General features: G+C 40.2%; 1 protein-coding gene across 3 annotated transcripts in view; it reads left to right on the forward strand.

The window, feature by feature from the left end:
* Nucleotides 1–1310: 1310 nt before the first annotated feature.
* ARHGAP5 (Rho GTPase activating protein 5) overlaps nt 1311–21798 on the forward strand; it is a 45881-nt gene continuing 25393 nt past the window's right edge. The window contains exons 1-4 of one of the 3 annotated variants that reach the window (XM_082761137.1): nt 1311–1532; nt 3171–3284; nt 8746–8852; nt 12219–16118. In XM_082761137.1, coding sequence (XP_082617263.1) covers nt 12396–16118 — 3723 coding nt within the window. In that variant the 5' untranslated portion in view covers nt 1311–1532; nt 3171–3284; nt 8746–8852; nt 12219–12395. The remainder of the gene's footprint in view (nt 1533–3170; nt 3285–8745; nt 8853–12218; nt 16119–21798) is intronic. The other 2 variants (XM_082761135.1, XM_082761136.1) reach the window with 2 other exon arrangements.

A 21798-nucleotide genomic window follows, 5' to 3' on the forward strand; every position in this document is an offset into this window, starting at 1 on the left:
TGTTTGTTCAAATTTAACACCACAGGGTTTTGCTAGTTAGAATTTTCTCAAAAAAACAAGTTTACAGACAACATGTCTTAAGATAGGGCCTGAATTTTTAACCTGTTCATTTAACTTCTTAATTTTCATGTGTAAAACTGTGAAATGTGAGTGCACCATATAAAAACGCACAGAACAAATCACGCAGTGATCAAATATTATTGTTACAAGTAACATGTTCAAAACTTTGAATGTGGCATGGGTAAGTAGCATGTTAATTTGTTCTTTTGTATGTATTCATGAAAAGGATGTATACATCCCTTGTGCCCCATGTCTCTACCGCTCCGTGCAGAGAGCCAGCTCTGGTGGCACCACAAACCCGCGCTGGCTACTTCAAACTGCCGTCGTGTGAATGCTCCACAAGTATTGATTATGACCCAGGAAAGCCCTGTGAGGTGGGAGACGGATGTGACCTTCCGTTAGCCATCAGCAAACTGGCGGCATGTGGAGATTAAGGTGAAATATGGCAAGTTGGACTCCAGAAGTTTCCAGGTGCCCGGTGTCATCTGTGAACCACTAGGCTATGGCCACCTTCCGAGCCATCTACCTCCGCAGGCCTCAGAGCCTGCTCATGGTGCCAGACCTTTATTAAGGCAAAAAAAGAGACAGAAGTGGTATGTTGTGTTTTATTTGCTAAGCCTGGAAATCACAGTGAAAAGCGCCAAGCAGCCTGGCAAGGGGGACGCAAGGCTGGCGGTGGGGCCCTTTGGCGTTCTCGTCTCCTCCCCACCGGGCAGCGGAGGACTGGGGCCGGCCCCGGCCCCTTCGGGGATGTTTTAAACTCCGTCGATCTGCCCCCATCGCTACCCTGAGCACCGAGCCCCGGCTCGCTGCGGGCACGCTTCGGGGCGGCCACAAGCCCGTACGCGCCTCCGCGGCGCCTCGGCCTAGCAGCGCGGGCGGCGGCGGGCCTAGAACCCGCGACCCCCGGAGCCCCGTCCCCTCCCCGCGCCACCCATGCGGCCGCCGGCACCAGGAGCGGGGCCGCCCGGCGCGCGTGCCCGCACGGGGAGGGGAGGGGAGGCGTAGGGGAGGGAGCGTCGGGCGCGCGGCCGGCTTCCCGGTGCCTCCAGCGGCAGCAGGAAGAGGCGCTGCCCCGCGCACGCGCAGCTGGCCGGGCGGGCGGGCGGGAGCGCGCGCGCTGAAGCCGCGGCGGCGGCGGGCGGGCGGGAGGGGAGAGGAGAGGGGAGGGGGGAGGGGAGGGAAGGGAAGCTGCTGAGGTAAAGTTAGGGGGAGCGAGAGGCGCCGTCAGGCAGCCGGCAGCCGGGGAGGCTTCGGCGGCCGCCATTACTGAGCCGTAGGGCGCCGGGGAAGGGAGCAGCGGGGAGGCGGGACGGGGGCTGCGGGCTGCGGCGGCGGGCCGGGGAGCGGAGCCGAGCCAGCCCCGCGGGGACGGGGACGGGGCTGGGGCTGGGGGAGCCGCCGGCGTGGAGAGAGCGTCCCGGGCATGCTGCCGGCGCCGCCGCGGAGGAGCCGGATCCCGGCGGCCAGAGGTGAGGGCAGGGGCCGGCGGCCCCAAGCCGGCTGCGGGGGAAGGGGGCGGCCCGGCCCGGCCCGGCCCGGCGCGGAGGGGCTGCGGGCTGCGGCCGAGGCCCGGCCGAGCGGGGAGCGCGCAGGGCAGGGCAGGGCAGGGCAGGGAGCGGGGCGGCCGGCCCCGGCCAGGTGCTGGAGGCCTGGGCCGTGGGAGGGTCCGAGCCTGCCGTGCGCGGCTGCCAGCTGGCCGCGGCTCCCCGGGGAGGGAGGGAGGGAGGGAGGCAGGAAGGGAGCTCCCCGCTCCTCTCCTCTTCCTTCCTCATTCCCTCCTTCCCCTACTCCTCCGGCTTCCTCCCCTCTCCCATTCCCGCTGCCCGTCTCCTCCTCCCCCCCCCCCCCTTTTCTCCTTTCTCCGTACTTCTTTCCCTCCTCGCCGCCCCCTTCTACTCGCTGCTCCTGCTTCTCCAGTGAATCTGAACAGTTGTCAGTTCTCCTCCTCCTTCCTTTCACCTTCAGATATCGCTCGACGCTAAATTTAAGAAAACTTCGCTCGCCTAATGATGTGTGTGCGTTTCTGTTTTTCCACCAGGTGGATTGTAAGCCTTTGAAATAGGGTAGCCAGTTGCAGTGTTGCAGCTCTCATGCGTTTTGAATCGCTTCAACCAGCATAACCTTTAGACTCTCTCCACCCAAGGAAAGCACCACAGATAGAACGCCATAGTGTTGAAAATATAGGACGTAAGGAGTATAAAGCACTATTTTCCTTGAAAATAGACTGTTTGTTCAGAGAAGGAGGACATACTCGTCACCTTCCCCCCCCCAGAATCCACCCCACCCTGGCTCTGTAGCCCCCTTTTGCCCTCTCCTGTATCGCTTTTGATAGCAGCGTGGAATATTTCCTTAATAAGTAGGAGGGGAACGTTTTAAATCTAGACCAAAATAGGCCTGTGGGGGTATATGTGTATTCTTTAGTTCAGTGTCATGCGGATAAGTGGAGGATTTCTTTTTTTCTTAATCAAGATCTTTGACAGAAATTTAAAAACTCTACACTGCAGAGTAAAGGCAGTAAAGAGAGAACTGCATTTGCTGGTCAATTGAACGTCCATTTTAAACCTGTGCATTGGAGCCAGTTACAGCATTGATACTTGTACACTTAGTTCATAAATGAATGAGGAATTAGTAGGCTGCATTTTTCTGTGCTGTCTTACCTTCCTGAGGTTCTTCAGTATGATAGCTGTTTTCAGCAGTGACATCAGTGACCAGAGTTACATGTTTTCTCAGGAAAAAAAAAACACGTTTGTATTTCAAACTTGCAGTATGTATCTAAAACTAGGGTGTTGCAAATAGTCATCCAGGTGTGTTTTTATGAGGGTTTACCTTCTTTTGTTCCTTCTTTGAAAATTATTTTCAAGAAGTGTTACAATCTTTTTATAGTATTCTACTGGAACTCAGTGTTACTAGAGCTCTGAAAGCATGATGTCAATATAGTAAGATAGTAGATTTGTTTTTTTTAAAGGGTCTATGGCACTTACAGTAGCAGAAATTGTTTAAGCATTTGTTACATTATCACTAGCTTGGTGTATTTTGTAACAAGTTATTTTAAAGCTTGGAAAATACTGAACTTAAATAGTATGCTTTTTTTTTTTTTTTTTTTAAAGTATCCCCATAGGAAGTGGCTGCCAGTGTTGTGTCGTCGCACTCCCCCCACCCCTCAAAATAAAAATAATTGCAACCAAATGCCTGCTGCTTACCGATATTGGACTTTATTTTAGGTAAGGCATTGCATGTGTAACATAATCCAATTAAATACCTCATGCTCAGACGGAATTGTTTTTAAAATCCTATATTTAGCACTAGCAATCAAATGCTGCACATTTTTGAGGTTCAAGATAAACTGTGTTTTCCTGAAGCTATAGGTGCTTTTCCTTGTTCAAACTTTGTAGGAAAGAAATGTGCAGATCATAATAACAGATTGTTCTGTATAAGTTTGGGAATTGTTATTTGAGTAGATGGTACAAAACTAATTCTACTTTTGTTTGATAAAGATTTAATATCTCTATAGAGAGAGATTGACAGAACCTTAAGACAGAAGATAAATCCCATGTGCTGGCATCCTTCGAGAATAATTTGCATAAAACTTTAAAACACTCCACATCATTGTTTTTGGTAGGCTAACATGTGGCGTGTCCTTAAAATTACGCATGTCAGGCATGCTTCAGGGATGATACTGTCTGACCTTTACTGAAAGAATGGAAGTTTGTGAAGCCAAATGTTCGGTATTAGGTACTGCTGGCAGAGTCACGTTGGTTCGCAGACTGAAAGCATTACATCCATAAATGACGTACCTACGAGAGTAAAACCTGAGCTGTGTGTGCTTACTGCGTGGTCGTGAAAGGCTGCTGCTGCTCAGGGGAGCCTGCGTTGGTCGGGAAGAGTTTCCCGTGCTGGCGAGAACTCCTGGGGCTTGCCTGAGCCGCACGGCCGCTAGGGGGCTTTGTAGGCATGGCTATCCTGGGATAGGCGCACCAAGCCCGGGCAGGCTCACTTCATTTGGCTGGCCATTTTAAATGCACGGTTAAAGTAAGCAACGCATTATTTGACCTAAGATTCCCGTTGTTTTGAAAGCGTTTAGCCACGCTTAGAAGAAAAAAAAAAAAATTTCAGGTAGTTCCAACAACACTGAGAATTGTGTGTGAGCACTGACAAGATTTTTTCCTTGTTTCTGTGTTAGTAATAACTTAAAGGAGGCACAGTACTTTTGTTTTTTTCTCTGAGAATTCCTAGGCTAGAAGTTGGTGTAACTGAGGTGGAACATGGTTGTTTTTCCATTGGATTAAAAAAAAAAAATTAGTAAGGGTATTAATTTTACAGATTATTGTTTGAACCTTGTCATCACTTCCTTAAATCTGTGGATTTTAGTGGGATATTTAAAGAAAATTGAGCTCAACATTTCTGGCAGGAAAAACTGAAGGAATTGCAGTGAAGTTATTTTGAATTCAGGTATTAACTGTGCTTTTTAAAATCATTAACACCTACCAGAAACTGAATTAATCAGTTGGTGGCTATTTCTGCACATTGCATTTTATGGTAAATTAGAGTTGTTTCTTTGGTTTTCAGTTACGGTTCCCACACGTTCTTGCAATGCTCTGTCAGCTGACACACTAGCACTGCAGAGGAATGTTTGCATTTTTAAAAACGTGAAACTAATACCTACATGCACAGCTTTAGAAACATGTACGGTTTTTACATTGTAGTATTAGCTCATGTAAGTTAGCTAATTATTAGTCAAAATATTATTTTCTACTTGCACATGGCTTTTTATTTGCTGATTTCATGAACAACTTAAAACAGAAGAGTCCTCATTTTGCATAGGTAGGACTTAGGCATCTGACTTGTACAAGGTCAAACACCAAGTTCCTGTTTGAATGAAGTTTCTAAACTAAGGGTGTCAGTACCTAGATTCTGTACAGCGGTTCCCCATTAAGCAAAATAACACAAAATGATCCAGATGTGTGGATCAGTGAAATTTTATCAAGCCGACCTCTGCCAAGATTTTAACTCCTCTTTGCAGCAGATGGATTTTAGCCCCATTTCTCTGCTTATCTTGTTCCATTCTTCCTCATCTGCCTCATTTTCTTTCTTTTTCTATCAGTTCTGTCTTGGATTCCCTTTGTAAGATTTCTTCCTTTCATGCTTTTGTGTTCTTCCTGAATAACTTAGTGCAGGCTACCTGATCAGGTTATTTACAGAGAAACTGCTGTGAACACTATGTGTGTCTTCAGTAGCTTTTCCCGTGGAAAAAGGATTATGAGTCTATTTTTTCTGTAAACTTGTACTATTTACTTTGCTGTTGAAAGCTTTGAACCTGCATTGAATGCTCTCAGATATTCAGAAATCTGTAGATAAGTCACTTGAGAGGCCTAAGTTCAGACTTGTGCAGTGATGATTATTTGAGCTTCTGAAGTTTACCTGTGTATTATACCTTGATCTAATTTGTGCAGTTTGTTTTGTGTTTGCTTTTTTTTTTTTTTTTTCCTAACAGCAGCAATGCTAATAGGTGCCCCTGGAATATTGGATTCCAGCTGAGGAGTGCCGTTCTCTTTTGAATTTAGAAATAAAAGCCTTGATTTAATTCTGGGTAATACACCAGAGGTCTTCAAAGTATTGTTATTAGTAGGAGAAATTTATTAAACGTGGTAAGATCTTTGAACTTCTGTTTTTAAACCCAGTTTTGCATTGACTTTTTAATATGAAGTTGAGCAGTCAGTTTTTCTCTTTTATAAACTGATTACTTTCCTTTTGTATACAAAGGAGTATCTAGTACCTGACTTCTTTAAGGATGGCAGGTGAATGTCATGGTAACTAAGTCTGAGATGAATACCAGACCAGTTGGGGTAATCTATTCTCATCTTCCACTTACCTAGCAGGACCAATCACCCTGCTGTTAAAACTCTGTTCTTTTGTCAGTCTGTGGTGCTACTGAAGACACTTCAGGTCATCCCTTGTTACCATGCCGTTAATTGCTTGAGCTTATTTCCTGATGTGCAGTCTGATTTTTTTTTTTTGGACTGGTACTTGCAGAATTTTACCAAGGAGCATTGACTTTACCCTTATTTTTAAATCAGATTTCATGTACAGGTAATTAGTGAAGATTACTGGTACTTGTGAGAGCACAACTACTGGCCTGGTAGTGAAGATAACGGGGTATCGTGAGAGATCAGGGCCTCAACAGACTTTGGTGAACTATGATTGTTGGTGAGATCATATTGGTGTACTCTGGACCTGATTTAGTTTGTAAAAAGGATTGTTTTGAAGATATTCTTTTATGCTTGTTAGAGTAAAAAAAGATACTTGGAGGAAAATACTGAATGTGAAGTAACACAGCTACCTTAAGCTACATCAACATTGTTATTAGCTCTTTAAGTGCCAATAGTTGAATTGTTGTTCTGCTGTGTTTTGGGTAGATAGGTCTTGGGAGTTCGGATACCCTACTAAATATTTTCTAATCCTAAATTTCGTTTCTCAAAGTGTGAAACGAGGGCTGCATCGGTATGAAAAGTTTGTCAGTAGTAACCTGAATCTAAACCTGTAGCTTTCTTGAAGACACAGTCCTTAGTATTTGAAAGTGGTATGCATTCAAAACTGATCTACAGGCTATTTCCGTGACATTTAATGTGTTTGAATTGACTTTGTGATCCACAGTGGAGTTTGCAGGAATTTTCTCTCAGTGTATTCACACATCCTGCAAAGCAGACTAGGCTGGGATGGCCCTTCTCTTCATGTGTGCTTTTTTGTTATTTTCTGCTTGGCAACCTAATTTACAAACACTATCACAGAACTGTGATGACTGAAACCAACCCTGACAAGTAGTGGTCCCTAACTGTTGCCTCTACTCAAAATTAGTGAGTTGGAGGATTGCAGGGAAACACTTTTTCCTTCCCCTGTCAGTGTTGTTTTCAGCTGCTTGGTTTGCTGTGGGCATGAGCAGTTCTCCTGCCACGTTTGTGCTTCGGTATTAGGTCTGCAGACAGTAAACATTTTTAGGTTCAGCGACCAATTTCAGAAGGTATTCAGAAGTAGTCCAAGTATTTGTGTGTAAGTGATTTCCTTGCCTATGGACCCATCTGCAGCTTCCTGTGCAGCTGCAATCACCGAATAGTGATAGGTGATGGTATTTTAGTATTTATTAGCTGCTGATAATATGATATCCTGTGCTAAAGTTTAGAATTCTGCTCAAAAGACTTTGAGAGACTTAATAGAAAATAAATGGCACCAGTGACTGTAGCAGGTCATGTGGTGCCTGTTTTTAAAGAGCTTTCTCCTGTGGCAGAGTGTGTGGTGCCCACTGGGGCTGGTGCCCCCAGCTGCCTGCATGCGGGCAGGGACGCTTCTCCCCCTGGCAGCCCGACAGCTCCGCCAGGTGCCCAGGCAGCCCCTCCGCTGTTCCTGGCTCCTGTGGGTGCAGGGCAGTGCCACACACAGCTGGGAGGGCACGGCAGGGATGTGGCTTGACTCCTCTCTTCTCTTCGGCGTGACGGAGGCTAGCCTTAAAGCAGGGCCAGGCTTAGCTCAGGACTGCTGGCATGCTAGCTAGTCACTGTGATGTCTGGTACCACGAGCTGAGAGCTACAGGACCGATGTGGCGTTGGTATCCTGCTTATCGCTTGCTTTGTCCAAAAGGATTACTAAAGCTTAAATTTTTTTCAATTACCTATATTATTTCCAAAGCAAAGTAGAATTCCAAAGAATATAATTGTAATGAACCCCCAAAAAATTAAACAAGAAAAAGCTTTGCCGTACTTTCCTGATGTTACGTTTAGCACGTTTCCAGCATGGTGCTGCATCTCGTTTAAAAATGATCGCTTTCCTTAGTTAAAAGTGGTGTAAATCATGCTCCAGTCCAAGTGCCTCAAGTTTCTTTCCTTTTCTTTATGATATTATGTGCAGCACTGACCCAGCACTCAGTCTGGTTTTGTGTGGTTGCAAACTGAAGAAGTTCCATGGAAGAGACCCAATTTTGCTTACTTTATAGCAGCAGCCATGCAGTAAAATCTATGCATACCAGGGTTATACTAATAAATTAGTATCCTAGTTGAGAATACAACATATTCCAGTAAAGTTACGTTTTCAATTTCTGATTTGTCACAGTCAATGAGATCATTAACTTTAGAAAGGCTTTCTTTCTTTTTTTTTTTTTTTTTTTTTTTTCCAGGTAAAAGGGTTTTGAGATACTCAGTAATTTTTTTAGTAATAAAACTTAGATACATATCTTGGGGCATACATTCACTTTATGTATTCTGCAGTTACTGGCTGTACTGACTTAATCTTGCAAAACTATATTTGAAATATTTTAAAAGTTCCAAATTCTGTCAGTAATTAGTGATTTTTGTATCTCATATTTTGTGTGTTATCTGAGACACTGTATTCACTTTTCAGAAGAGGCTTCTGCAGCCTAGGAGTTGTTAAAATATCAAGCTGAACTTATGAAATCACAGGTCCTTAGGAAGAGTTATGTCCTCTGTCTGTTCCAAGTATTAATAGCTGCATTTAGAGAATTTAAACCCTCTAGGTTTAGAGGAAGATCCAGCTTGGGCTCTGACTTCTGAATTAGGTTTATAGTTTTAAAATGAGGGAAACAATTATCATGCACAGGTTAAGAGTTGTACCTTTTCTGATTGCTGCTCCTGCTTTCATTATTTTGAAATTGCTAATGAATCTTACTTTTGTTTTCAGATCCCTCAGGGAAGGACTTACTGAAGGACACAGTTTAAATGTGTGACATCACTGCAGAAAGATCACAGCAGGATAATCATCTTGCTTTGCACCTTGTTTTCCTAAGGGTAAGTTTGGGCTTTAGGTCTTCATAATCTTGTGTTTAAGGGGGAGGGTAGGTGAATAAATACCAGGTGATATGCTGTATTTTCTTAAAACTACACTGGGAAATCTAAAAGCCTGTAGAGATGAGATCCTACGGCAAGATTATCGAAGGTCAGATTCTTCCTGCAGTGAAGTCATACACTTTGTGTTCCATAGTTGGTCAAAATCCTTCTACATGTAGAAGTGCACTATTATTTTCAATTCAAAGACTGAAGTAACTTGGAGAAAACAAACAGCCCCTCCTTTGAATCTGTAACAAGGAAAAAGCTGGGGGGAGGGGACTCGGAGTATTTTCATTTTGTTATACTGGATTAGTCAGATTGAAAGATTGAAGTAATGTAATGAAAGTACCTTATTGTGCATTTCCTGTGTGTATGTTTCAAAATTGTACAGTGCATTTAAATTAGTAGTATACCAAAAAGAAGAATCTTCCATTTAGGCAGCAATTCAATAATGATTACATATTAAATATGAAGTGATTATAATGTTAGATTTTTATCAAGTTTATTACTTAATTAAAATAGATCTCATTCTATGACTTTGCTTTGTCAGTGCAAAATAGAATATTATTTTTTTTAGAAGAGCTAGTTTTAAATATGTAAAGTGATTCAGCTTCCACTGTTTTGAGAATCTTCCATGTCAGAAATTCTATGAGAGGGTAGAGTGTTTGTTTTTGCATTGTAAGTGTCCCGTTTCACCTTACTCTTTTTACTTTGTCTCTTAAAAATGTATTGATTGGTTAAAACATTTATTGCTAGAGAAGGAAGAACCTTTGCTATGTGAGGATGTAGGGTATCTGAAAGTATTGATTGCTTCTTGTAAACTAGTTGCAAATAGACAGTGTCTTCCTGATTAAATGAAATAATACTGTGAATGAAGACTTTTGTGTTCTAGTTTAGTCCACATCAAATCTGTATTGTGCTGTGGTAAATGGAAAACATTTTATAGCACAAATGGTGACTGAACTTCTCATTCTAATAGATTGAATGATGCTACTATGATGAGCTTTGCTTTGGAAACAAAACACTGGGTTTATTTGTAGTAATATAAACACGGCTTTTACTAAGTATTTTTGTTTCCAGAGCCATCTTCTATTAGCTCTGAATTCTCTGTTTTACGGATATAAAAATATACTGGAAGAAGTAAAAACAAACAAACAAACAAACAAACAAAAACCTAAACAGTCTAAAATAAGTTCTTTCTGTATGTCTTTGTGTAAATGGATTTAAAACAAACAAAAATTACTAAAAAGCATCATGTTTCACTTCTTGCAATATGAAAGCTGTTCAGTATAAAAATTTTTATTTTCCCTTTCATTTTGCAATGAAATTCATGCTTCGTTTAAAATAAATAGTTAAAAAGGTGTTTTTCTTCACTGTTTCCATACCTGAAAGCTTTTTTTTTTTTTTTTTTTTTTTTTTTTACATATATTTATTTCTATATTGTGATCAATGAACTTTGTTACAGAGTTTGTTACATAAAGACTATGCTTTTGATCAGAAGTTCAGATTTCTATTTGTGGGTGTTAGGCTGGAAGTTGGAAAACTGTTGACCAGGCATTGATTCTTTATAGCCAAGGTATTGAAAGTCCACTTTCTATTACAGCGTGATACAAATATTTCTCTTATTACTGCATGCCATCAAGCTCAGGTATGTTTTAATGTTTGCAACTCAGTATTGAGGTAGATTTTGAGAACCTTTTGGGTGGCAGGTCATGGAATATCATGAGTTGGAAAGGACCCACCAGGATGGAGTCTAGCTCATGGCTCCACACAGGACTTTTTTTTCTTACCGAAGAAAGGTACTACAGTACCACTCTCAACAAATTGTTGATAAGAACGAGAAAAGTAGTATTATCAACATATGTTCACAATAGTTAGGGTTGGAAGGGACCTCTGGAGGTTAGCTGGTTCAGTGCCCCTGCTGAAGCAGGAAGACCCAGATTGAGTTGCCCAGGATCGAGTGCAGACAGCTTCTGAATATCTCCAGTGAGGGAGGCTCAGCATTCTCTCTGAGCAGCCTGTTCCAGTGCTCAGTCACCTGCACTTCTTCTAGAACTGCACGAAGTTCTGTCAGCCCTTCCCTGCACCTTATCGAGGTCTCTGTGGAAGGCAGCGCAGCCCTCTGGTGTATCAGCCAATCCTCCCAGCTGCGTCATCGGCAAACTTGCTGAGCGTGCGCTCCGCCCCATCATCTAAGTCATAAAGGAAGATGTTGAACAGTATTACACTGAATATTAACCCCCTGTGTACACCTCCAGTTAGTGGCCCTAATCATAGTCTGCTGAGTCTGGCCATTCAGCTATTCATTTTTTATGGTTTGAGAGTAGTGCAGTTGTTTCTAAAATAGTAAATGTCTTTCCATTTGCATACTGCAAATGTATGCAAACAGTATCTTCTGATTAAAAGATGAATGGTACTTGTTACAGCAGATGTCAGCTTCAGTCAAACTTCTGGAACCTTGTAATAATTTTGTGGAAGTTTGTGTGTAGGTAGAGTTTCTTTTAACAGCTATTCTACGTTTTTGTTTTTGCTAGAGACAGAAGGACTGAGTGACTTGTAATTTTAAAAACCTCAGAGTTAAGTCTTTGTTTTTCTGTATTAGTATCTGTATACCAATGTTCATACTTAGTACAATTCAGGTTAGAAACTTCTACTTAAAAACAATTTACTGTTGGTATACAAATGAAGTAGTTTACTTTTGCAGAATAGCTACCAGCTGAGTCCCATTGTCAACTTCCTGGTTTTACAGCTTATTTTAAACATTTCTTTACTGAAACCTCAAACCAAACCTTTAAATGCACACAAAAGTAACGTGATTCGTGCAGGTAAGCCTGCTATTCAGTGGAAGTATGAACATGAATAGAAGTACGTGTGCGTGAATATTTGGTTGGGTTTAGAGTTGTATTTATATTGTTGTATTTATACTTGGTGAGAACCAGCTACTGTAAAATTCCACTTGCCCCTCATCCCAAGTAATAAGATGAATTCTGAAAAAACAACAAATGCTTTTTGGTGCTCCTAAGTTAGGAAAGAAAACAGTAATTTGTACTTTTCAGATGTATGCTGATCACCTATCCAAACAGATGAACCGTTATTGATCTATGTCTAAAAACTGTTCACTTTTAAATCTATGATATAAAAACGTTAATGTGAGTTAATGCTGAGTTCAAGGTCACATTTAAATTAGTTGTGGAATTTTCATATACAGAGAAAACCATTTCAGAGTAAGCAAGTAACAGTGCTTTATTTTTTTTTCCTCTTATGAATTATAGAAGGGAAATACCTTCAGCCTTTAACTTTTCTCCTCTTTTTTTTTTTTTTCTTTAGGAAGATGATCTTCCTTGTCCTGAGTATTTGAAGTTCTCTCAATGACGAGCTGAAGCAAGAACAACTGAAAGCTCTTTCTGAAACCCTGGATATACAATTTCAAACTTGTAGGAACATTTCCAGAATGAAAACCACATACAGTTACCTTGATAATTGCAGAAGGATGAGAGGAAAGTTATGATGGCAAAAAACAAAGAGCCACGTCCCCCATCTTATGCTGTTAGTGTTGTTGGACTGTCTGGAACTGAAAAGGATAAAGGTAACTGTGGAGTTGGAAAATCGTGTTTGTGCAATAGATTCGTTCGCTCAAAAGCAGATGAATACTATCCTGAGCATACCTCTGTGCTTAGCACAATTGACTTTGGAGGAAGAGTTGTTAACAATGATCACTTTTTGTACTGGGGTGACGTAACACAAAGCGGTGAGGATGGAATTGAGTGCCGAATTCATGTTATTGAACAGACTGAGTTCATTGATGATCAGACTTTCTTGCCTCATCGGAGTACGAACTTACAACCCTATATAAAACGTGCAGCTGCCTCCAAACTGCAGTCAGCAGAAAAACTAATGTATATTTGCACAGATCAGCTGGGCTTGGAGCAAGACTTTGAGCAAAAACAAATGCCTGAAGGGAAATTAAGCATAGATGGTTTTTTACTGTGCATTGATGTAAGCCAAGGATGCAATAGGAAGTTCGATGATCAACTTAAATTTGTGAATAATCTCTACATTCAGCTATCAAAGTCTAAGAAACCTATAATAATAGCAGCAACAAAATGTGATGAATGTGTGGATCACTATCTACGAGAAGTTCAGGCGTTTGCTTCAAATAAGAAAAACCTTGTGGTAGTGGAAACATCAGCAAGATTCAATGTCAACGTTGAAACTTGTTTTACTGCACTGGTACAAATGATGGATAAAACTCGTGGTAAACCTAAAATCATCCCCTATTTGGATGCCTATAAAACACAAAGACAGCTAGTTGTTACAGCAACAGACAAGTTTGAAAAACTTGTCCAAACTGTGAGAGACTATCATGCCACTTGGAAAACTGTTAGTAATAAACTGAAAAACCACCCTGATTATGAAGAGTACATAAATTTGGAAGGAACAAAAAAGGCCAAAAATACATTTTCAAAACACATAGAGCAGCTTAAACAGGAGCATATTAGAAAAAGAAAAGAAGAATATATTAATGCATTGCCAAGAGCTCTTAATACTCTTCTGTCAAATCTTGATGAGATTGAACATTTGGGCTGGTCAGAAGCCTTGAAGTTAATAGAGAAAAGGCCTGATTTCCACTCCTGTTTTGTAGTGCTTGAAAAAACACCTTGGGATGAAACTGACCATATAGACAAAGTGAATGACAGAAGGATTCCATTTGATCTTCTCACCACACTAGAGGCAGAAAAGGTTTATCAAAACCACGTGCAGCATCTTATATCTGAAAAAAGGAGGGTGGAAATGAAGGAGAAATTCAAAAAAACTCTTGAGAAAATCCAGTTCATTTCACCTGGACAGCCATGGGAAGAAGTTATATGTTTTGTAATGGAGGACGAGGCATTCAAATATATCACTGATGCAGATAGCAAGGAAGTGTATGGTAGGCATCAGAGGGAGATTGTGGAAAAAGCCAAAGAGGAGTTTCAGGAAATGCTTTTTGAACATTCAGAGCTGTTTTATGACCTGGATCTTAATGCAACGCCAAGTTCAGATAAAATGAGTGAAATTCATGCAGTTTTGAGTGAAGAGCCTAGATACAAAGCTTTACAGAAACTTGCACCTGACAGAGAATCTCTTCTGCTTAAACACATAGGATTTGTTTATCACCCAACTAAAGAAACTTGTCTCAGTGGCCAAAATTGCATGGACATTAAAGTAGAGCAGCTACTTGCCAACAGCCTTCTGCAGCTAGATCATGGCCGTTCAAATTTATACCACGATAGTGCCAACATAGATAAGGTTAATCTTTTCATTTTGGGCAAAGATGGCCTTGCACAAGAATTAGCAAATGAAATTCGGACACAATCCACTGATGATGAATATGCATTAGATGGAAAAATATATGAATTAGATCTTAGGCCTGTTGATGCAAAATCCCCATACCTGTTGACTCAGTTGTGGACCTCTACCTTCAAACCACATGGTTGTTTCTGTGTGTTTAACTCCATTGAATCTCTGAATTTTATTGGGGATTGCATTGCAAAAATAAGGGCTGAAGCATCTCAGATAAGGAGAGACAAGTATATGGCTAATCTTCCATTTACGTTGATCCTGGCTAATCAGAGGGACAGTGTTAGCAAGAATCTGCCTATTCTGAGACATCAGGGACAGCAGCTGGCTAACAAATTGCAGTGTCCTTTTGTAGATGTGCCTGCTGGTACATATCCACGTAAATTTAATGAGACCCAAATAAAACAAGCTCTGAGGGGAGTACTGGAAGCAGTTAAACACCACTTTGATGTTGTAAGTCCTGTTCCTACCATTAAAGATCTGTCAGAGGCTGACTTAAGAATTGTGATGTGTGCCATGTGTGGTGATCCATTCAGTGTGGATCTCATTCTGTCACCCTTCCTTGACTCTCACTCCTGTAGTGCTGCTCAGGCTGGCCAGAACAATTCTTTGATGCTTGATAAAATAATAGGTGAAAAGAGGCGCCGCATACAAATCACTATATTATCATACCACTCCTCGATTGGTGTAAGGAAAGATGAACTCGTTCACGGATATATACTGGTCTATTCCGCAAAGCGGAAGGCATCCATGGGAATGCTTCGTGCGTTTCTTTCTGAAGTTCAGGATACGATTCCTGTCCAGTTAGTGGCTGTTACAGACAGCCAGGCAGACTTTTTTGAGAATGAAGCAATCAAGGAACTCATGACTGAAGGAGAGCACATAGCAACAGAGATTACTGCGAAGTTTACAGCTCTGTATTCATTATCTCAGTATCATCGTCAAACTGAGGTCTTCACGTTGTTCTTCAGTGATGTGTTAGAGAAGAAAAACATGATTGAAAGTTCTTATATGTCAGACAGCACAAGGGAAACAACACACACAAGTGAAGATGTTTTTTCAAGATCTCCCAGAGGAAGTTCCCTTGACTATAACTATCCAGATTCAGAGGATGATGCTGAGGGACCACCGCCTTACAGTCCAATTGGTGATGATGTGAGGTTACTCCCGACGCCCAGTGAGCGTTCAAAATACCGACTGGACTTGGAAGGAAATGAGTATCCTATCCACAGTACGCCTCTCAATTGTCACGACCACGAACGCAACCATAAAGTGCCTCCTCCAATAAAACCGAAACCCCTTGTTCCAAGAACAAATGTGAAAAAACTGGATCCTAACCTCCTAAAAACAATTGAGGCAGGTATTGGTAAAAATCCCAGGAAACAACCTTCTCGGGTGCCTGCAGCACCACCAGAAGATATAGACCAATCTGACAACTACGCTGAACCTATTGACACGATTTTCAAACATAAAGGCTTTACAGATGATACCTATGCAGTTCCAGATGACAGTCAGAACCGTGTTATTAAAGTTCGAAATTCAATTGTTATAAATGCCCAGGGTGATGAAGAAAATGGGTTTTCTGACAGAATGTCTAAAAGTCACGGGGAGAGAAGACCTTCAAAGTACAAATACAAGTCTAAGACACTGTTCAGCAAAGCTAAGTCTTACTACAGGAGAACACATTCGGATGCAAGTGATGACGAGGCTTTTACCACCTCTAAAACTAAAAGAAAAGGAAGGCATCGTGGAAGTGAAGAAGACCCGCTGCTTTCACCTGTCGAAACATGGAAGGGTGGCATAGATAATCCTGCTATCACATCAGATCAAGAATTGGATGATAAAAAAATGAAAAAGAAAACTCACAAAGGAAAAGAAGATAAGAAGGTAAGTTGACTGATTTGTGATAAGACATGGCTCGGTAAACCATCTGTGTGCGTCCGTATGTATAGATAATTTTTCCCCACTTCTAGTGCATTGTGAGAAGGGAAGAGTTAAAACATGCAAGAGTTGCACCTTATTTTGAAATGGTTTATTTAAAATTTCAATGTAGCACTGCTTCATTTTGTCCAAGATTTCTATGTGGCTTGATCAGAACCCGCAGACTTGAGGGAACAAGGTGGATTGTCTGCCTAAGTTTCAGCTCTTTTCTGTATGTACATATGCAGTTTCACTTCCTTCTGTATGAGTAAGTAGAGGCAGAATTTGGTCCAAATATCTTGCCTTATTAATCATGACATTTATTTAAAAAAAAAAAAAAAAATGCTTTATAAGTTCCTGGGTAGAACTGGTTCTTTCAGTTCTTGCAGGTCTGGCTGTTGGAATGAAGTTAAGGGCTGGTGAATGAAAGGAGTGGTTTCTTTTTAATTCTCAGTTGTCTACCAGGAACCTGTAACTCTAAAACAAGAGCATGAAAAGGAAACTTTGTATAGTGCTTGCTTACTTACTGCTGCATTTTCCTAGTGTGGGCAAGCAAATAATCAATTTGGAAGCTGTGCTACCTGTACAGTTCTCTGTTCAAACAAAGGGAACAAAATGCCTGCCTAGTATGGCTTTCTACATAATGATTTGATATTCTGCTTGAAAAATGACTATTTTGTTTTGATCTTTATGCTTGATATTCACATATTTTAGGTAGTGTCATGATGTAGGTACTGGATGTATATTCTTTATAGTTCAGATTCTAAATTTCGGCAAGCAGTCATTGTCTTTTGCATGTAGACCCCATTTAATATTCAATTGGGAATTTTCCTGGTCAGTTACATATTTTCTTTCTTGTATGATGATAAGTTGACATCTTAATATTGTCATTTGTAGTGTTTTAAAAACTTTCCTGATATCTGACAGTACTGGAATAGTATTTAGAAAAAAGTTCTGCTCAAACAGAATACAGAGTTAAATTTTACTAATGGATTAAACTCTGAATTTCTATTCTTGGGATGCAGCTGTGATTTGAATTACACATGACCGATTTAAAGGGCACTAAATTTTCTTAAGGCTTCCTAGCAAGCATAAATAATGATGTCTTGTGGTTATAAAATCATATGGTTAAAAATACTTTGAAGTTATTCTTTCTGGAAAGCATTTTTTTAAAAAACAATAATTTATATACTTTTGATTGAAATGATCTTGCCATGTTGACATTGAAATATAGTGTTCATAATCTTCCTACTGTCTCAGCTGTGTTGAGTTGACAGAGAATCCCTCTTGAGTTGGATATTTATGTTTAAATTGTGTAGACCGGGTATCAGAGGATCTTCTCTTCCTGGCATTGTGTCAGCAACCCCCCTGCTGTCATTACCAAAGCCTCTGCTGTTGCTTTAGGCTGTCCGGGGCAGCTGGAGTCCAAGTTCCAGGCTGTTCTGATTTTTTTGTAGTGGGTAAGGCTCTTGAGGAGTGCAAGAGTAGTTTTGATTTTTTTCTGAAATACCTCTTGCTTTTTTCCTGCACTTGCAAATTGTGGTGCAGGGCTGTTGCTCTCAAATTAGTGAAAGTCTCTAATAGCAGAAGTACAAATTATTGTAATGATGGAGAAAGTAAATATATCTTGGTAGCTAAAATGCTCATAAGTATTCCAAGTCTAGGAATGTTGAATGCTTGGTGTTTTTAATAAGTAGCATCTTTTGCATATGTTGTTTCAACTGGCATTTTGTTGGAGTAGTTGCAGTTTATTGTAATTTGTAAGCAATATACTGTTTTTTCAAAAACCTGTTTTTTTTGCAAGAGATGCACAATTTTATTAATTTTGCAACTTACCATATTTTCATGTGTTGTATTAAATGAGCATCTAGCAGTCTTTAACAACAATACCCGAAGAATTAGTTAGATGATATTTTTACTTCTGAATGTTATATAGCCCATGTGAGGGATATTAGGGTACCACTATTTACGGATTACGTGCTGATTTTTTTGAGAATTTCAACTCCATGAATGTGAAAGACATGGTTAAAAATCTGTACTACTTCCTGAATGCTTCTTAAGCCCTTACTGTTACTTTCTTTAAACTATTTGACTGTATGTAATGGTAACACAAGATACAAGTGTAGCTATTTTTGCCATAAATATCGTGATCATAAAATACAAATACCTTATAAACATATTATTTTTTAACAAAACCTCAACTAATTAAGTCTGAGGTCCTCGTTGTCAAAGATTACAACTGGATGGATAGGAAGGAGGAAATGAGTTTTGACAAACAATAGGAAAAACAACTGTGTTTTTTTACCAGCCGTAGTTTGACTGATCTGTTAACTAGAATCACAGTCATGCATGGAATATTCTGGTTTGGAAGGGACCCACAAGAATCACTGAGTCTAACTCCTGGTTGGTTCAGCCCCTCATCCCCCAGTCTGTACATATAGCCAGGGCTGCTCCAGAGCTTTGAGGTGCCTGTTTTTTGCCACTGTTTGTTAAGATGAGTGAGTTTTCCCTTATGTCTACGTGCTTTTTCTGTTTAATTATTTTTTCCCTTACCATTCATCAGAAACCTGTGACAAGCTAAGCACAGAGTACAATGTTCCATGCAACTTTGCTTCAGCTCTTTCCACCTGCCTAGTTAGACCTTTCCACCTGAGATGCATACCTGTACTCATTTGTCCCTCTCTTTTTCAAAAAGTACAAATAGCAACTTAATGCAGGTACTTTGCTGGGTTAGAATCTTTAATGCTGTAATACCGAGGTGTAGTACCAGAGTAGTATGTGTTGGTCAACACCAATCTCCTGAGCAGCAGCAGCCTTCTACAGTAAATTAATTGTGGTCATTTAACTTGATGAGTATGAAGGTATGGTGCAAGAGAGAAAATTTCAAGACATGAAAGGGAAGTGGCCATTCCTAGAGGGTAAGGATCTTGCTGGAGTAAGCCGCCATATACCACAGACAGAAGGAACCCCTTCATGGGTGCAAGAATCCTAAACTGCAGTTGTTGGGCAGTTGATGCATTGATATCATAAATATATAAGGCCTAAACCTCGGTGCTCCTTGGGTCTCATGGTTCCCAACCATGTTCTTCTCATGTGTAAACAAGTTTGGCTGAAACAATATATTTTTTGCTTTATCAATATTTGACATTTTATCAATATTATCAATCAATTATTATTAATTTGTCAATTACATCATTGAAAATAATTAGTTTGACCCTAGTCTTAATTTAGCACTTCTTTGTACAGCAGAAAGCCTGTGTGGTATGGAAATCTGTAGCCATTCACTGTAGCTGCAATTAATACTCTTATTAATTATCTTTATTGTGGAGTTCATGAGTATTAAAAATTTACTCATCTCATTTAGAGCTCTTATCCTTGTGACCCCTTTAAGATATGTTTGGTGCCTAATTTAGGCTGTGCTCTTTTTTCCCCTCTCATAAAGTATATTTGTTTTGTTTTCCTCCCCAACATATCAAGAACAACAAATATTTTGAGTCAATTTTTGCAAATGGAAAGGCAAATCGTCATCTTGAAATAAATTCTGCAGGCTTCTTGCCGTATTACATGGTAAAAAATTGTTTGCAGATATTAATTTTTCAGTTAATATATTTACTTATTTTTACTTTATAATGTTTATATTTTCTACTATATATTTTTATATTATTTATACTTTTCTACTTCTCCCTTTACAGATTATGACGATTTTCTGACATACCATTGTTAAATGGTATTAAATCTGTTAAGGTGTTACAATTTGTTTTCTTTAAATAATAGTCAATAGTTTTATTATTCAAGGACAGGTCATGTTTTTGTTTATTTTTTTCCTTTAATTTTTGTATGTCTGGAGTTTCCAACTGTATTGCTTAACTAAATCTGAAAAACAGCACTTAAAAATTTCTGCCCTGTAAACTTGTTTGCAAGCAAGATTGAACAAAGATGACGGCGAATTACTTTCTTTCCATTTCACCCCCACACTGAGGTGATTAAGATGCATTTTACTTCAAATTCATCTGAAAACTTGTCTTAATATTTCAGCAAGAAAAATCCAATAGCACCTAGATGAATTCTCACCTTTCTCTAATGATATAAGTAGTACGGGTTTGACATCTGGTTTCCACGTTTAAACATCTTAGCTCTCGTTACAATGTCAAACCTATATGAAATTTGTTAAAACCATTACTGGAAAGTGTCAGGAACTGTCTATCTGTTGATCTCTGTTTTGGTCAGACTGTGGTAAACTTGTGACCAAGAGGAGATGGACTTAAATTTTTGTTCAACTGTTTTAGTGTAAATTCAGTGGTTGATGTAGCAAATTGCTGCTTACTACAGACTGGAAAGCATAAAGAAAATTTTATTTTTTCCCCACTTTGATTACGAGAATTGAAGTCTGTGCTTTCAATTTTCATCTATTCAAATCTAACGCTGTGCAAATGCATGTTTGGAGCCATGTGCCGTCTTGAGCCTCTGCAGTTAAAACTTGGTATAACAAACTGAAACTCCAAAAATGGCACAAGGGGAAGAAAGAGGGCATGCTGGGGACCATCATCTGCATTATTCATGTGTTGTATAGCTTCCGAGGAGCTAGCCATGAATTAGAGATTACAAATACTTCATTAAGCCTATAAAATGAATGCTGCTCATGGTACCTGGTTTTATGAACTATTTTAATAGTTCTGAAAATATTGACTCTGCCCTCCATGACCCTAGGGCTGACTGCAAATGAAGCAGGCAGAAAATTTCCTTTGTATTAAAAGTAGCAGCCAAGTGTGGGAGGTAGAAGAGAAGCGGCTGAATTTCCCCGTGGATAAACAAATGACGAAGGGAGTTCTGGTGGGAAGGAAGTGGGAGGGGAAAAAAGAAGAGTCCCTCTTGAGCAGAGAGGACTTGCTAGAATAAGTAGCCCTTCAATGAAAGGGGTTTGATAGATAGGTTTGCGCAGTTTTTCTAAGTTAATTTTGAAAAGCAATATTTCAGTGCAGTGTACTCACAGCTGGCTGACATCTCCAACTAGTTTCTCTAAAGAATGGGCACCACTTAGCTGGTTCCCTGCTACCTACAGTCAATAGGGTTAATCTTGAGTATATTTTAAATCTGTATTTTCATGTTTTTATGCTTTTTATAAAAATAGTTGTAACTTTGAAATTAAGGATTGGATACCGTGTGGTGCTAGAATAAATGTTTTCACGTTTAGCTTGTTAGGAGGACTTCAGCTAGCCTTTTGGAAAACACTTGTTCCTGTGATTAAACTAGTAATTAAAGCAGTATTGCAGGTAAATGCTTTTGGTATCAGCAACCTGAGGAAAGCTTGGGGTTCTCAGGGTTGGCATGCTTTCTTGCCAAAACGTGAGGATCAGCTTGGGGTTTGGCATTAACCTCTGTTAGGGAATGAAGAATAGTTGTCCTGGGAAGCCTTTGGCAGGATGCAAGTGGTAGGACCCATGGTGGAGACAGTGAAAAACTCCGTATTAGCACATCAATAAATTATTTAAAAAAAAAATATATCAAATTTATATGAAAACTGAGGATTTCAGCTTCATGGTGTTTTAATTACTGACACGAAATGGTGACACATGGAAACAGTGGTCTGAGCGTTTTGCTAGGATTAGCTAACAAGCTTCTGTGCTGCTTGTTGTCTGCTCTGGCTTGG

Source organism: Aythya marila, assembly GCF_965140915.1.
Source record: "Aythya marila genome assembly, chromosome: 5".
Classification (NCBI taxonomy): domain Eukaryota; kingdom Metazoa; phylum Chordata; class Aves; order Anseriformes; family Anatidae; genus Aythya; species Aythya marila.